This window comes from Pongo pygmaeus, chromosome 2 (genome assembly GCF_028885625.2).
Source record: "Pongo pygmaeus isolate AG05252 chromosome 2, NHGRI_mPonPyg2-v2.0_pri, whole genome shotgun sequence".
Classification (NCBI taxonomy): Eukaryota; Metazoa; Chordata; class Mammalia; order Primates; family Hominidae; genus Pongo; species Pongo pygmaeus.
Genome location: NC_085930.1, coordinates 150413905 through 150431495, shown reverse-complemented (window position 1 = coordinate 150431495; position 17591 = coordinate 150413905). Strand labels below are relative to the sequence as shown.

At 41.2% G+C, this 17591-nt stretch overlaps 1 protein-coding gene across 1 annotated transcript in view; it reads right to left on the bottom strand.

Moving 5' to 3' along the window:
* Positions 1-505: 505 nt before the first annotated feature.
* LOC129032625 (uncharacterized) overlaps positions 506-17591 on the bottom strand; it is a 79100-nt gene continuing 62014 nt past the window's right edge. Inside the window, exons 10-12 of the mRNA XM_054480203.2 lie at positions 9857-9963; positions 1441-1553; positions 506-988 (exon numbers count right to left, since the gene is read on the bottom strand). Coding sequence (XP_054336178.1) covers positions 977-988; positions 1441-1553; positions 9857-9963 — 232 coding nt within the window. The 3' untranslated portion in view covers positions 506-976. The remainder of the gene's footprint in view (positions 989-1440; positions 1554-9856; positions 9964-17591) is intronic.

Below are 17591 nucleotides of genomic sequence, written 5' to 3'. Positions count from 1 at the left end.
GAGCATGAGGTGAACTGACTTGCCCAGGCTCAGTACCTGGAAAGCGGCAGTTCCTCCACAGAGACTTCTGGTTCATCTAACTGCCTAGGCCATGCTCTTCATCCAGCACCATATTGTTGTGGCATATAAAACTCAACTCACCCACTGTCATCTGTACATCAATCAACCACACCTCTTCCATTTCTCACGGGGCTATGTGGCATCTTCATGGTGGGGCAGAGGAATTAAAAGTTTCCTCATTTGGCTGGGCGCTGTGGCTCAGGCCTGTAATCCCAGCACTTTGGGAGGCCAAGGCAGGTGGATCACCTGAGTTCAGGAGTTCGACACCAGCCTGGCCAACATGGTGAAACCCTGTCTCTACTAATAATACAAAAAATCAGCTGGGCATGGTGGTGCGCGCCTATAATCCCAGCTACTCAGGAGGCTGAGGCAGTAGAATCGCTTGAACCCGGGAGGCAGAGGTTGCAGTGAGCCAAGATTGCGCCATTGCACTCCAGCCTGGGCAACAGAGCAAGACCCTGTCTTAAAAAAAAAAAGTTTCCTCATTTAGGGAGGATCCTCATTTTTAGGGATGGTGTCTTTTAGGAAGTGGTTATTATTTCCAACCATTCTTATTGTTCCCAACTACAGGTATATTTATGAAAGAGGATTCTTTCTTTCTTAGATAAAGGTATGACTTACTTCAACTTATAAATTTCATATGCAGGAGAGATGAAGCCTCAGAGAATTGAGTGTTTTTTTACTAAGGCCTACTTGTGAAACCCACATTTTAGAAAATGACAAGTGTGATGGGATCATCACAAGACAGGATTATCACATGACTTTAAACTTTCATACAATAATCATCAAATTTGAGAACTTCAAAGGGACTTGGTTACAGTGAAAAATATTACTATAGAATAAGCAATATCTATCTAGGCATGTCTGCTTGGCCATGGAAATAGATGACATCCATATGGAAATACAGCACCCATATTCAGTTTTTAGTCTGTGAAATAATAAACAGGAAATCATAAATTATAGAAAAAAGGGAGTTCAACTTCTTACAGTAGAGAATAAACATATATAAAGCATTACCTCCTAAGAGGTAGCACAGCCTTCATAAAGAGTTTAGGTAAATTTAAAAGTAAATTTATCTTTTCAGATCCACAATAGGCTAGCAGCAACTAGGATTTGGGTAGCGGTGGGAATTAAAGAGGGGAGGCCCAGTCTGTGCCAATCTTTGAGGAAACTATTGTTCTCTTACTTACTTGTCTCTTGGTTCAATCATCATCCATCAGATTGGAATGATGGTTTAGGGGAGCATGACCTAGAACCTAAATTCTCATATAATCAAATGCAAAACCTGCAGCTGATGGTGCCATCTGCCCCAAGGGCCCAGGCTCCACAGAGCACTCCCTGGTGGCTGCTCCTCACTGACACAGACGTCCAAGAACTTACCTTTTTCTTCTTTTTACGGATAGTATTAGACTTCTTGCTATTTTTCCAAATTGATCTGAAGGTATCTGAAGAGATCTGGGGAGTGACTGTAATTTTTAAGATCAGTAATTTACCTGCACGGGGAAAGAACATAATCATAAGTAGGTAGGATATCTCTCAACTACATTAGAGGGAGTGGATCTTAGGCTTCTGAGAGAGGCGTTCTCCCACATTCTTATTAGCTGAGTGACTTTCCTCTGACCTCATACCTCTTCCTTATACCTTCTTGGTGCGAGTGATGCTGACAATTAACTTACCTCTGAAGTAACTTCTTACACTTGTCCTGTCTTTCCCATTCTCACTGTCATGTCTTTTACCTGGATGATAGAGTAGCCTTCTAACTGGTTTTCTTAATCCCAAACTTCCCCAATCCCAAGCCCATCCTGGACCCTGCTTCCAGATTAATCATCTGAAAGCAACATGCTGATCTTATCATTACCAGCTCTAATACCATTACTGGCCCTCTTTCTTTAGTAGACATCTCTTGTTTCCACCTACCCAGCTTCCATTTTAGCTTCTTTTTGCAACAGCACCTTGAGTTTGTTTTAGGGTTCCACTCCCCTGCCCTCCAGGGTATGCACATAGCCCACGGATGTCTAGTGTATTTCATCTCCCTGGCACAGTGATTGGTTAACAGGTGTGCATGTGACTCATGGTTGTCCAGTGAAAGTCCAAAGAAGAGCTCCTTCTTGAGATTATTAACGAGGCAGAATGTAACCCTCTGGCTAATGCTGCTCAACTTGCCCCCATGTGGGAAAGAGCCTGCCTGAGAGTAAAGTCAAGAAAGCAGCAGAACTCCCAGGAGATGGAGGTGGGTGGCATTATATGAACCCTTGATTCCAGCTGGATTTTTAGCTAGAACCACCCTGGATTTACAGGAGTCAACAGATTTACTTTTGTACTTAAGTCAGTTTGAATTGGTTTTGTATCACTTGAAACCCAGAGTTCTCACTGATTTTCCTATAAAATAAAGAGCCAAATCCCTAATGTGTTATTAGAGAGCCTGCGTCAACCCCTCCTCCATATTCTTTTCCATGGAACTCTCCCTTTTCCTCCTTCCTGCTTTTCATTTAGCCATATGGCCAGGTCCTGCTTATAAGGCTGGAGGTGCCTAACACTACAGCTTCTGGATGCCAGGCTTCTCCAGGTACAGGCCAAAAGTAGAAGGGAAAACAAGAAATACAGTCGAGAGGAAAAACAAGAACTTTAGAAAATAGTACTGAATTTCAGCTACAGAGGGTAAATTGAGGTTGAAAATGGTTGTAGAAGCATGAGATCGAATCAGGCTGGGCACAGGAAAGAACAGTGGAGGGCAAGGCGGATGAATATGGAAAGAACCTGGAGGTGTAAGACAATGTGGTTTAGAATGTCACAACGTGAGGCCGGGCGCGGTAATCCCAGCACTTTGGGAGGCCGAAGCGGGCGGATCACCTGTGGTTGGGAGTTTGAGACTCCCTAACCAATGTGGAGAAACCCCGTCTCTACTAAAAATACAAAATTAGCCAGGCGTGGTGGTGCACGCCTGTGATCCCAGCTATTTGGGCAGCAGGAGAATTGCTTGAATCCAGGAGGTGGAGGTTGCAGTGAGCCAAGATCACACCATTGCACTCCAGCCTGGGCAGCAAGAGCGAAACTCTGTCTCAAAAAAAAAAAAAAAAAAAAAAAGAATGGGCCAGAAATGAGATACTAGCACTTCCTCCTTGTCCTTTCTTCTCCTTCTTCTGGTCTGGATTGGAGATGAGAGGTCACAGATGTGGCAGCCACCTTGCAGCCATGAGGATAAGGGCCACTTGCTGAAGCGATGGTGGAGAAGGAGAGAAGGAATCTGGGACGTTGATGATGTGGTGCAGTAGCTGCACCTGCCCAGTCCTCTTCCACCTGTGTAGGGCACTGTAGCTGGTTCTGTTACCTGTAGCCAAACACTATCTCTATATGATGTAGTATTTAATCGGAAACAGGTATAAATCATGGTCAAGGAGAAAAACAATATTTTCTATATTTCTTGGAGTTAGAAATATAAAGAGGACAGGTCCAAAGCAGGGGAAGGCAAAGCCTTCAGTAGGAAAACAAAGGTCAAAGTCTTGACCACTGAGGCAAGGAGGGAGTGTGGGATGCACGGCAAAGGCTGTGAGGTGTTTCATATGCTACAGACCATTTGAAATGGGGCCAGGAGTGTGGAATGGAGGCCAGCTGAGACTTCAGAGGATTCATGTGTCACCTAAGCTCACAAAAGACTGTTATGCTTCCTGGACGCCACACTTTCAGTCATCCTTTATACTTATTTTCCACTTATAAAATTCACTCATTCTTCAGTGAAGCATATCCCAAGTGTATGAGACTTCCTCTTCTTTTGTGGAAACTAAGATGATTTAAGCTAGCATTAGGTATTGACCTGGAGTTATATAACAACAAATTACATGGTGAGAAAGCTAGGCACTTTTCAATTCTCTCTTTAAAAATATTTTTAGCTGGGTGCAGTGGCTAGTGGCTTATGCCTGCAATCCTAGCACTTTGGGTTTCAGGAGTTCAAGACCAGCCTGGGAAAAATGGCAAGACCTAACCTCTACAAAAAATTTAAAATTAGCCAGGCATGGTGGCACATGCCTGTAGTCCTAACTACTTGGGAGGCTGAGGTAGGAGGATCACTTGAGCCCAGAAGTTCAAGGATACAGTGAGCTAAGATCATGCCACTGGACTCCAGCCTGGGCAACAGACCAATTTATTTTCTTTCTTTCTTTTTCTTTCTTTCTTTCTTTCTTTCTTTCTTTCTTTCTTTCTTTCTTTCTTTCTTTCTTTCTTTCTTTCTTTCTTTCTTTCTTTCTTCCTTCCTTCCTTTTCTTTCTTTCTCTTTCTTTCTTCTTTCTTTTTTCTTTCTTTCTTTTTCTTTCTTCCTTCCTTTCTCTCTCTTTCTTTCTTCTCTCTCTTTCTCTCTTTCTTTCCTTCCTTCCTTCTTTCTTTTCTTATCGTCTTCTTCTTCTTCGTCCCCCTCCTCCTCCTCCTCCCCTCCTCCTCCTCCTCGTTCTCCTTCTTCTTCTCCTTCTCCTTCTCCTTCTTCTTCTTCTTCTAGAGATGGGGTCTCCCTAGGTTGCCCAGGCTGGTATCGAACTCCTGGGCTCAAGTGATCCTCCCACCTTAGCCTCCCAAAGTGCTGGGATTACAGGTGTAGGCCACTGCACGTGGCCCCAAGTCCTCTTCTGCAGAGGCAGCCACTTTCAACTTATTCAGCAGTTTTTCATGATATTTACTGCCTGATTTTAAACAAAGTGCTTATTATATTATTTCTTGATATTTCCATTTAAAATTTTACATATTGACTTTTGTAACTTCCTCTCACCAAGCCTCCCAATAAAGATATATCACAATTTTTAGTTAAATCAACACTTGGTGTATTCATTGGTATATTTTTGTACATATTTCATTGTATATCTATCTTTTGTCTAAGTTAATAATTGCCTGTTTTTTCATTTGCAGAGTTTTCTGTGTACCTATTCTAAATATTTTCCCACAGGTTTTTGTCATTTCTCATACACTTATCAATATTTCTTTCAAAATACCTAAGCATTTATTTTTTGTTTTTTATTTTTGTATTTTTAGTAGAGATGGGGGTTTCATCATGTTGGCCAGGCTGGTCTCGAGCTCCTGACCTCAGCTGACAAAATACTTAAGTATTTCACATGCTCTGTAAGTTCAGTTTTTAACCAAGTCTTTCTCCTTTCCAAAGTCTTCTACTTTTCTGCTCCAATTTGGATTTACCTCAACCATCATCTGGGACTCCCTTTTTTACTGTCCTGTATTGGGCCTTCCGATTTCTGAACTTGGCGTTCTTTTGTGGTTTATTTTATTTTATTTTTATTTATTTATTTTTTTGAGACAGTCTCATTCTATTGCCCAGGCTGGAGTGCAGTGGTGCGATCTCGGCCCACTGCAACCTCCGCCTCGTCGGTTCAAGTGATTCTCCTGCCTTACCCTCCTGAGTAACTGGGCTTACAGGTGTTTACCACCATGCCTGGCTAATTTTGTATTTTTAGTAGAGAGGGGTTTTTGCCAAGTTGGCCAGGCTGGTCTCGAACTCCTGACCTCAAGTGATCCGCCTGCCTCAGCCTCCCAAAGTGCAGGGATTACAGGCATGAGCCACTGCGCCTGGCCTGTCTTCCTGGTTTATTTTCTCATTTTGCTCAAGCATGTTCTTTGGAAGTTTCCTAAGAATAGACTCAGAGGAAGCACATGTTTGGAATGCTTGCATGTTGAAAACATCTTTATTTTGGCCTCATACATGGTTAGAAGTTGGGAATGTATAGACTTCTCATAGAATTGTCACAGTAGCACTTTGTTGCCCTTAGCTTCTAGTTACGAAGTCTGATGTCATTCTAATTCCCAGTCCTTTGGATGTAAATTGTTTTCTTTTAGTTAGTTGTTAGGATCCCCTTTTTATTCCTAGTGTTCTGAATGCCATCATGATATACTTTTTGTATTTCCCTGTGCTGGACACCCAATGGGCTCTTTCAACCTGCAGATTTATGTTCTTTGGTTCTGGGAAAGTTCTTTATTTATTCCTTTGATAATTCCCTGTCTTCACTTTTCTCTGTTTTCTCTTTCTGAAAACTCTTAGTTAGACACTGATGTTCGTAGGTTGATCCTCTGTCTCTTATACTTTCTCACCAATTTTTCATCTTCTTACCTTTTGTTTCACTTCTGAAGCTTTCTTTCTTTTTTGGGGGGTGGGGTGGGGGCTGAATACAGGTGACTTTGTTGATGGTACACAACAAAGCAGGGTTCCCCAGCCCTTCCCTCTTCAGGGTGGAGTCTCAGTGTGGTGGGGGACTGAGTGCAGCAGGGACTCCCCAGCAGCTGAGGGTCTCTTTCGTCCTCTTTGCTCTGACTGGTGGTCCAGGGGTCTTACTCCTTGGAGGTCATGTGGAACTTGGCCTTGTTCATACTGGAACATGCTCATACTAGAACATGTAGGCCATGTAGTTGTGGTCAATGAAGGGGTCATTGATGGTGACAACATCCACTTTGCCAGAGTTAAAAGCAGCTCTGGTGACCAGGGCCCACTGTGGATACATCTGTTTATTCTGGCCTTCACCTTCACGCTGGTGTCTGAGGGGCGCAGTTGGCGCTGCATGAGAAAATGCAGCTGTCTGTCGAACTGGAGGAGCAGAGGGCTGACCTTCTTGATTTCATCTGTCTACCTTTTTTTCCCCCCCCAGAATATTTTATTTTGTCTATCTTTTTTACTGTCCAAAAACTTTTTCTTATTTTGTAATTGTTCTTTTTTCATAGTACCCCATTCCCTTTTTATGGATGCCTTATCTTTTCTTCCATTCAGAATGCTATAATGTTATAGCTTTTTTTGTTTTTCTTTAGTTTTCTGCATTGTTTCTGTATCTTCAGGGTTCCTTCATTCCCTCTGTTTCAGGGTTGGTCTCTCGTGTTGGAGACTTGCCTCAAGTGTCTGGAGGTTCTCAGGTATCTGTTCACAACGAAGCATAAGACATACAAAGGCTGATGGGCAGCTGTCATGTATGTTCAGGGCTTGCTGACCTGCTAGCCTTCTTTGAATGGTGAGGAGATGGCCAGCTGTCAGCATCTAGAATTTCTTTTTCTAGGGCTATTCAATTTCTCAAGGAATACCCCAATCTTCTACATGGCTGTCAGCCTTCTGGAAGCAGGGCAGACAAGCCTGGGGTGGTAGTAAGGACTGAGTTTCAACTGCTCAATGTATACAATTTTCCTTAATTATCATCTTTGTAGCTTCTCCCCAACCCACATTTTCCACCTTGCTGGGTGTTCTGGGTCTGCTGAAAGGCTCTGTGTAGTTTTCCCAGAGAAAACTCCCTAACTAGAATCCTTGTTCTGCCCTTGCCTCCCCTATAGTCTATTTTTAACATAGAGCTGAAGCAATCCTGTTAAAATGTGGGTTACATCAAGTTACTTCTAGGTTTATCATTCTCAAAAGCCTTTCCATGTCAACAGGTACACCCGAAAGTCCTCACAAGGGTCTAGAAGGCTTTCTGCTCTGCATACTTGCACCTCAAATTGTTTGTCCTCTGACTCTCCCATTCTAGCTCACTCCATTCAGCCATGCTGGCTGCTTTACTGAACATACCAGGAGGCTCCTACCTTAAGGCCTTGGCACTTGCTGTTCCTTCTAGCCAGAATGCTCATCTCTCAGATATTCACATGGCCTGCTCCATCACTACTTTAGGTCTTTACTCAAGTGTCCCTTCTCAGCAAAGCCTTCCCTAGCTACCCTAAGATGGCAACCCCCATGCGCTGACACACACTTTACCCCCCCCATTTGCTTTATTTTTCCTCTAAGTATGATCCCCATCAGATATACAATCATATATATGCCTCATGAAGGCAGGAATTCATGACTCTCCTCCTACCAGGCCCAGAACAGGGCCTGGCACGTGATAGGCATTTAACAAATATATATTGAAAGAAATAAGAATGAATAAATGAAATGTTCCATCAGTACTCTGTTTTCTTATTAGTGAAAAAGCAGTAAGACAGGATAACAGCTTATTGTTTTGCTAGCTATTTTTCTTTTTTTTAATGAAATGAGCTTGCTAATGTTTCTGAGGAAGATTTCATTGGGCCTAGTCCATCATTAAAGGCAGGTCATTAAGATCTCCTTGATAGCCAAGTAAGTGACCTCAGGCTGTTAATTTGGATTTCATGAACGAATTAGAATTAGAATTGGAAATGAGCTTGTTAACTTGCAAATGTTAAGAAACAATCAATTGAAGAACATTAGTTCTATAATCAGTAATACTACTAATTGCTTTTAATGTTTAAAATGATGCCATTAGGGCTGAATGGGAAGAGATTTTCCCTATAAAACCCAACCAGTTAACCCTGTTTTGAGGAATCTTCTTGGTGTTCAAACTAACAATCCAATTGAAGCGTTCCATCAGAAACACCGTAATTATTTCAGCTCAAGAGAGGGATGCATTAAGGCTACTCATGATATATATTACTATATTTGAAAAAAAGATTTCTTGAACTATAAATTACTTTTTAATGCCTTCTAAGTGAGTATTTGTATTTTCAGGTGGATATTTCATAATTATCTTCTCATTTATGCAAATTAAAACATTTACTAAGCAAAGCATGATGTTTTCCAGCTCCAAATACGTACTCAGAGATAATCATTTTCCATCAAGTCATCTGAGACTGATTGTCATTAGCATTCACTATAGTCATGGTCACGAGACTGCCTGTAGACTTGTAACATCTTCTCCCTCAATGTATAATGAAAAAGTTACTATGGTGCCAGGAAAAACAAAATGAAAGCATTAACCTGCCTTCAGTTTATCAAGCTTAAAGCTATATTTGAACTAAATTTAACAGAGTAATTCTGCTGAAATTGAATTCAACTCTAATGGAATAGAAAGTAGATATTCTGTTTCTCTAAAATAAAGGGATAATTTAAACATCATGGAATCACTTGACTGGCTGTAAAAAATGTAGGAGTTTTAGTTTTAAAAATGTCAATACAATATACAGTAATATCATTATAATTCTTCTATCTAAAACTCTAGAGCATTAAAAGAAAAATGCAATCTATGATTATGCTATGTCTCTAAGACCATTCTGAGGAAATGGTAGAGACAGATGCTTGGACTGCTTAATTCTCTCCACTTGACCTGCCCAGTAAATACCAAGAGTTCTTTCTACTTTTCTTAAGGTTGAATTTGCATTTTCAAATCTGTTTATGAAGTCTTCCATTGAGCTTCATTTAAAATGACATTTCTTCACCTCCTCTGCATTAGCAGGGCAAGCAGCTGTCATTAATTCCAGTCATGCATGCTGGCGATGGAGAGGGCAGGAGTGGCCATAGGAACCAACTCCTTCCACATGTGATTCTCTCCTTTTCAAAGGATTGCAGGATCATAAAAGACTTACTGCTCTCCCTATGCTGATCACAATTTAATCATCATTTGATGATCCAGAAAGCACACCAAAATTTCATGGGGGGTGTTACTTGAGTTTTCCAATTGATATCTGGAGACCTCTTTGCAGGTTGGGCTAAGAGGAGAATGGAGAGTGGGAGAAGCATTTCTTCGAGAACAGGCAAGGATGAGAGGATCAAGACAGAAAAAAAGCAATAGAGAAAATTTCCCTTTAAAAACATGCATTACTTAGATCGAAGGCTACATATGACATCCTAGAAATTCTTGAACTCTGTGCAAATCACCGGGAAAATTGACACGATGCTGGCTGGCCTGTGACAGTGTTCCTGGTCATTGCATAGTTCAGGCCAGTTACTTAAATGGAAAAAGCGGAGCAAGTTGTGAGTAGTACAGCGTTTAGGAGTGAGTGGCTGTGGGCAGGTGGAGGGGAAACACATAACCTGAAAACACTCTACCTGTCTTTCTGGCTCTCAGCGCTTCAAGTATGTTAGCAGCAGCCATTTCTCCCAGAACATTGTTTCCAAGGTCAATTTCCTTTAAGTGGGCAGAGTATTTGATCAGGCTGTCAAAAGAAAATCACACACACACGCACACACACACACACACACAGGCATCGTGTCAAGCATTGTTACTCAAAGAACCTCAATCCAGTTATTTTGGAGAATGATCTCTCTTTTTAAACCCCTCCCCCAACCCCAAACCCAAGATGATGCATTGGCCCAATGTGAGACCAAAGACACCCCGAAATCAATTTTTACCAATCTATTCTCTCTAGTTTGGATACTTCTCCTAGGTAAGTTGGTACAATAAGGATTTTTGGTTGCTTTAAGTCCTTAATTTGTTTATTTACTCAAAAGATATGGTATGATATAATGTAATGCAGGACTTCCTGGTTTAGATTTTACATACCAGCAAATGTCCAAAAGTTTAGAGGGGCAGACAAAGGTTTGGCAACTTTTAGTATGTCAAGAAATAACAACTATCAACACTGTAAATGAGCAAACATTTTTACATCAAATTAGGAAGGGCATAGTCTGAAAACAAAGGATAGCTCTTTAAATCAAATAACTTTAGTTTTATGAAAAGTAAACTCTACTGTCATTATGTTTGTAATTTCTTTGAGGACTATTGAAAAAAAATTTTTTTTGAGACAGGGTCTCGCTGTGTCACCCAGGCTGGGGTGCAGTGGCATAATCTTGGCTCACTGCAACCTCCATCTTCCGATTTTAGCAATTCTTGTGCCTCAGCCTCCCAAGTAGCTAGAATTCAGGCATGTGCCACCACGGGAAATTTGCACTGGACTGCTGACTGGTCTTTGGGACTCTCTGGCATCATGAGTGAATAAGAAATCTGGGCAAAGGCCTGGACTCCTGGCCAGCTTCAACCCCTTGTCAAATCATGTGTCAGATCATGTGATGACGGCAGGCTATGTGCCCTCACCCTCTTCATCTATAAAACTGGCCTGAAAAAGGCTGTTCTGCCTATTTCATAAGGTTGTAGTGAAAACAGAATGAAGCCATTTCTATGAAACCATTTTGCAAATGCAATGCCGCTGATGGTATATTGAGTGCATACTTATTACATGCATATTATGTACCTAGCACTGCAGGGATTAAGAGAGGTTTGACACATGGCCTCCGCTCTGAAAGAAGTTATATGACTATCAATAAAACAATTTCAAGCCCTTACCATGGGCTGCAGGTATGAAATTTCAGTTAGGGTCCACATTGAATATGAGGCTACTTTCTCGCTCATTGCATGTATTTTCCATTGATTCAGCAGCCGGAATGCAAGGCCAGAGCTGAATCGTCCTGCCAGACTCTCTCAAAGGTCTTGCTCTTGAGGAAACAATCGGCCTAGTCAGGATTTGACCAGCCTTGGCTTCCTGAACTGCCTGGTTGTGTGCAGTGTCTTCAGACAAAATGAGTGGACAGCAGGGATGTGAGGCAGAAGAGAGTGTCCACAGAAGGAGGGCAGGAAGTGAGGAGGACAAACTTCATAACTCAACGATTCTACATCTAGGTCGACTCCAGAGGCTTTGGATCTCACCACTACACCATGCAGCCTCACATGAGCTAAGGTTTGATGGAGCATTCACTACACGTCAGCTGTGACCAGGGCCACCCACATGGTTAAGTGCTTGTGCCCTGCACAAGGTGCCTTCCAAGAGGGTAAGAGGGGCTGAAATCCAACAGAGTTCTGCTTGCCAAATGCTGGGCTCCAAAGCATGGACCTGGAAGGGGAACTTCCTCTGACTCATTGGCCAGAGGTGGTGCCTTTTTAATTCATCTGTGCAAAATATTTCAAGTTCAAGACCAGCCTGGCCAACATGGTGAAAACCCATCTCTAAAAATACAAAAATTATCCAGGCATGGTGGCGAGTGCGTGTAATCCCAGCTATTTGGAAGGCTGAGGCAGGAGAATTGCTTGAACCTGGGTGGTGGAGATTGCAGCGAGCTGAGATCACGCCACTGCACTACAGCCTGGGTGACAGAGCGATACTCTGTCTCAAAAAAAAAAAGACTTAAATTGAACTTTCAGAAATTAAAAAGTACAATGTCTGAGATAAGAAAAACACATTGGATGGACTTTGCAACATAGTAGATGTTGTAGACAATATGTGAAGACATAGCAACAGAAACTACCCAAAGTGAAATGCAGAGGACAAAAAGACCGGAAAAAAAAAAAAAAGAATACAACATCATTTAGCTGTGGGTCAAAATCAAGTAGCCTAATATATATATATAATTAGAGTTTCAGAAGAATAAAAGACAGGAGTGATAGAAAAAAAATACTTGAAAAGGAGTGGTCTAAAATTTTCTAAATTTGATGAAAACTGCAAACGCATAGATCTAAGAAGTTCAACAAACTCCAATCTGAAAAAACAAGAAAAAAGTCACACTAAGCATGTCATACTTAAATTGCTGAAAACCAGTGATAAAAAGAAAGTCTTAAAAGCAGCCAGAGGCTGGGCACGGTGGCTCACACCTGTAAGCCTAGCACTTTAGGAGGCTAAGGTGGGTGGATCACTTGAGGCCAGGGGCTTGAGACTAGCTTGGGCAACATGGCGAAACCCCATCTCTACTAAAAATACGAAAAAAATTTAGCTGGGCATATTGATTGCATGCTTGTAGTCCCAGGTATTTGGGAGGCTGAGGCACGAAAATTGTTTGAACCAGGGAGGCAGAGGTTACAGTGAGCCAAGATCACGTCACTGCACTCCAGCCTGGGTGACAGTGAGACTCTGTCTCAAAAAAGAAGAAGGAAAAAAGCATACAGAGGAATTAAAAACAAATTATATACAAAAGAATAGAGATAAAAATGATGTCTCTTCAGAAACAATACAAGCAGAAGATAGTGGTGCCTCTTCAGAAACAATACGAGCAGAAGATAGTGGAGCAACATCTTAAAAGTATAAACTGTCTGCTGGGAGTGGTGGCTCACACCTGTAATCCTAGTACTTTGGGAGGCCAAGGCAGGTGGATCACCTGAGGTCAGGAGTTCGAGACCAGCCTGGCCAACATGGTGAAACCCTGCCTCTACTAAGAATACAAAAATTGGCCAGGTATGGTGGCACACGCCTGTAATCCCAGCTACTCAGGAGACTGAGGAAGGTGAATCACTTGAACCCAGGGGGTGGAGGTTGTAGTGAGCTGAGATTGTGCTACTGCACTCCAGCCTGTGTGACAGGAGCGAGACTCCATCTCAAAAAAAAAAAAAAAAAATTAACTATCAATCAAATATTTTGTATCCAGCCAAAAAAAAAAAAAAAAAAAAAAAAAAACAAAAAAAAAACTTTAGAAATGAAGGCAACATAGACTTGTTAGATATACAAAGGCTTAGAGAATTCATCGCCAGTAGACCAGGATTACAAGAAATGTATAAAGTAAGTCCTTTAGACAAAAGAATATGATATCACATAGAAAGGTGAATATAGCCAACGGAATAAAGAATGCCAGAAATGGTAAATATGTGAATAAACATAAAAAACTCCCCCCTTATTAAAAAAAACAACTGCTTAAACTAGACATAATAATAATATATCCTTGGATTTATAACACTGGTAAAGGTAAAATATATGACTACAAAAACATAAAGGGTAGGAAGAGAATGGAAGTATACTGTTGTAAGATTCTTATACTATAAGTGAAGTAGTATAACATTATTTGAAGGTAGACTGTAATAAGTTAAAGGTGAAGGCTGTAAACACTAGAGCATCCACTAGAAAAAAAAAAGACTAAGAGGTATAGCTCACGAACCAATAAAAGATTTAAAAATGGATTTATAAACGTTACTTAATCCAAAAAGCAACAGAAAACTAGTTTAAAAGGAACAAAGAACAGATGAGACAAATAGAAAACAAATGGCAAGATGATAGATTAAAACCCAAACAAACCATAAAGATAATCACATTAAATATAATGGTCTAAACAATTAAAAGACAAAGATTGTCAAATGGATAAAAAAAGAAGCTCTCAGCTGTATGCTGTCTATAAGAAACCCAATTTCAATATAAAAACACAGATAGGTTAAAACCAAAGGATGAAAACAGATAAATTATGTAAATATTCATTTAAAAAAACCTGTAGTGGCTATATTAATATCAGTCAAAGTAGGGAGCATTACCAAGGATAAAGAAGACCATTTCATAATGATGAGTGTCAATTCATCAAGAGGCACAACAATCAAAAATGTTTATGTACCTAAAAGCAGAGCTTCAAAATACATGAGGCAAAAACTGATTAAACTACAAGGAGATATAAACAAAATCACAATTTTCCCCTCTCTCAATAATTGATAGAACATGTAAAAATTTGTACATATATAGAAGACTTCAATAACACTGCCAACCAACTTGACCTAATTGACATTTATGGGACATTCAATCCAGTAACAGCAGAATACACATTCTTTTCTCATGCACATGGAACATTTACCAAGATAGATCAGATCTGGGCCATAAAAGAAATAAAACAAGTGTGTTCCTTTTTTCCGCTAGAGATGAGATCTTGCTATGTTGCCCAGGCTGATCTCAAACTCTTGAGCTCAAGAAATCCTCCCACCTAAGCCTCTCAAGTAGCTGGGACTACATGACTACACCAGGCATGGGACCTGTAGTCCCAGTTACTTGGGAGGTGGAGGTGAGAGAATCACTTGAACCCGGGAGACGGAGATTGCAGTGAGCCAAGATCATGCCATTGCACCAAGTATGTTTTCCAACCACAGCAGAACTTAATTAAGAATCAAGAGATTCTTAACCTCTTGATTAAAACAGAATGATATCTGAAAAAATATACACATATGTGGAAACTAAACAGAGCTGTTCTAAATAACCCGTAGGTTAGAGATGAAATGAAAAGGAACATTAGAAAATAGTTTGAACTGAATGAAATGAAAATTTAACATATTGAAATTTGCAGGATACAATAAAAGCAGTGCTTAGTGCTAATATAAACATTTATATTAGAAAAATTAAAAGATTTAAAATCAATAACTTAAGCTTTCACTTTAATAATCTAGACAGAGAAGAGCATATTAAACCCAAGGTAAGCAGAATAAAGGAAGTAATAAAGACAAGAGATGAAATCAATAAAGTTAAAAACAGAAAAACAGTAGTGAAAATCAAGAGTGGTTTCTTGAGAAGATCAATAAAATTAATAAATTTCTAACCAGATCAATCAGAAAAAGAGAAAACACAAGTAATCAATACCAAGAATGAAAAAGGAGACATCACTATAGATGCTACAGACATTAAAAGGATCGTTAAGAAAATATTATGAAGAACTTTATGCCAATAAATCTGACAAATTAGATGAAATAAATTTCTTGAAGGACACAAACTACTAAAGCTTTACTCAAGATAAAATATCCAGAATAGCCTTATATCTGTTAAAGAAATTGAATTTAGACCAGGCATGGTGGCTTACGCCTGAGGTAGGCGAATTACTTGAACCTGGGAGGCGGAGGTTGCAGTGAGCTGAGATTGCACCGCTGCATTCCAGCCTGGTGACAGAGAGAGACTCCGTCTCAAAAAAAAAAAAAAAAAAAAAAAAAAAATTGAATTTGTTGTTAAAAACCTTCCCATAAAGAAAGCTCCAGGTCCAGATGTTTTCACTGATAATTCTACTGAATATTTAAGGGTGAGATAATGCCAGTGCTACACAAATTATTTCATAAAATAGAAGAGAGGGGCATACTTATTAGCTCATTCTGTAAAGCCAGAATTACCCTGATCTTAATGCCAGACAAAGATATTACAAGAAAAGAAAAGTACAGCTGGGTGTGGTAGCTCACGCCTAGCTGGGCAGATGACTTGAGATCATGAGTTCAAGACCAGCCTGACCAACATGGTGAAACCCCACCTCTACTAAAAATACAAAAAATTAGCCAAGCATGGTGATCCGCACCTGCAGTCCCAGTTACTTGGGAGGCGGAGGTGGGAGAATCCCTTGAACCCGGAGACAGAGGTTGCAGTGAGCCGAGATCATGACATTGCACTCCAGCCCAGGCAACAGAGCGAGACTCCATCTCAAAAAAAAAAAAAAAAAAGAAAGAAAAGTACAGACTAATATGCTTCATGAGCATAGATGCAAAAATCCTTAACAAAATTTTAGCAATATACTAAAAGCATAATATATCAGCAATATATTAAATCAGCATTGTATTAAAAGGGCAATGAAATGAAGCTTATTAATAGGATTATTATAGAAAAAGCAGAGAAGCTATTAAAGTTGAAAATCTTCCCATCCTTCCTGAATAAGTATATTAGAGAAGATTCCCTTCCCTTCCCCTCCCCTCCCCTCCTCTCCCCTCCCCTCCCCTCCCCTCCCCTCCCCTCCCCTCCCCTCCCCTCCCTTCCACTCCCCTCCCCTCCCCTCCCTTCCTCTCCCCTCCCCTCCCCTCCCCTCCCCTCCCCTCCCCTCCCCTCCTCTCCCCTCCTCTCCCCTCCCCTCCCCTCCCCTTCCCTTCCCATTCTTTCTTTCATGATGAAGTCTCATTCTGTTGCCCAGGCTGGAGTGCACATGATCTTGGCTCACTGCAACCTCTGCCTCCTGGGTTCAAGTGATTCTCCTATCTCAGCCTCCCGAGTAGCTGGGATTACAGGTGTCTGCCACCATGCCCACCTAATTGTTTTGTATTTTAGTAGAGATGCGGTTTCACCATGTTGGGCAGGCTGGTCTCAAACTCCTGACCTCGAGTAATTTGTCCACCTTGGCCTCCCAAAGTGCTGGGATTACAGGTGTGAGCCACCATGCCCAGACAGAGAAGGAATACTTTTCTTCTAAAATAATAAGTAGACCGGGTGCAGTGGCTCACACCTATAATCTCAGCACTTTGGGAGGCTGAGGTGGGCAGATCACTTGAGGTCAGGAGTTTGAGACCAGCCTGGCCAACATGGTGAAACTCCGTCTCTACTAAAAATGTAAAAATTAGCTGGGTGTGGTGGCACACGCCTGTAGTCCCAGCTACTCAGGAGGCTGACGCAGGAGAATTGCTTGAACTAGGGAGGTGGAGGTTGCAGTGAGCAGAGATCGCACTACTGCACTCCAGCCTGGGCGACAGAGCAAGACCGTGTCTCAAAAATAAAAATAAAAGTAGTAATAATAACACTAAGCAGCCATCCATCAAGCCCTCAAGCCTCCAGCCTTGGCTGTGTTCTGTTGCCCTTGACTGTCCCCATGGTGCTGTCACTATCGACTACCTGAAACTATATATCTTGGAGTTGTTTCCATCCAGCAAGCTTTTTCTACAGTAGCTGCAAATCCTACTTGGCCCACTGGGGATGTGGACTCAGTAGGCCCGGACAGGGAAATGTCTAAGATTCTCAAGACAAACATGGCAAGGAAATATCCTGTTTTTGAGAAGCTTTTGAGAATAGCTGTGTCCTTCTGCCTGAGGAGGCTGGGACAACTTTGTAATCAAACGCAAAAGAGTGTTCACTCCTGAGCAGGCCGCCCTTCTTCCTCAGGTCACATTGATTACATTTTACATTATATCCTGACTTTAAGAAAGAAAAATTGGGAGGTCATACTTCCTGTTTTTCCTCAGTTGCCAACTTCTTAAAATGGGGCTTCTAGTGAGGTCTTTGAGACTGCTTTATGGTCCACACACAACTGTTTGCCACGTTAGGTACCAAGACCAAGATGAGTCACTGCTTGGCTCTCAGAGCTGAAAAATCTCACTGGAAAC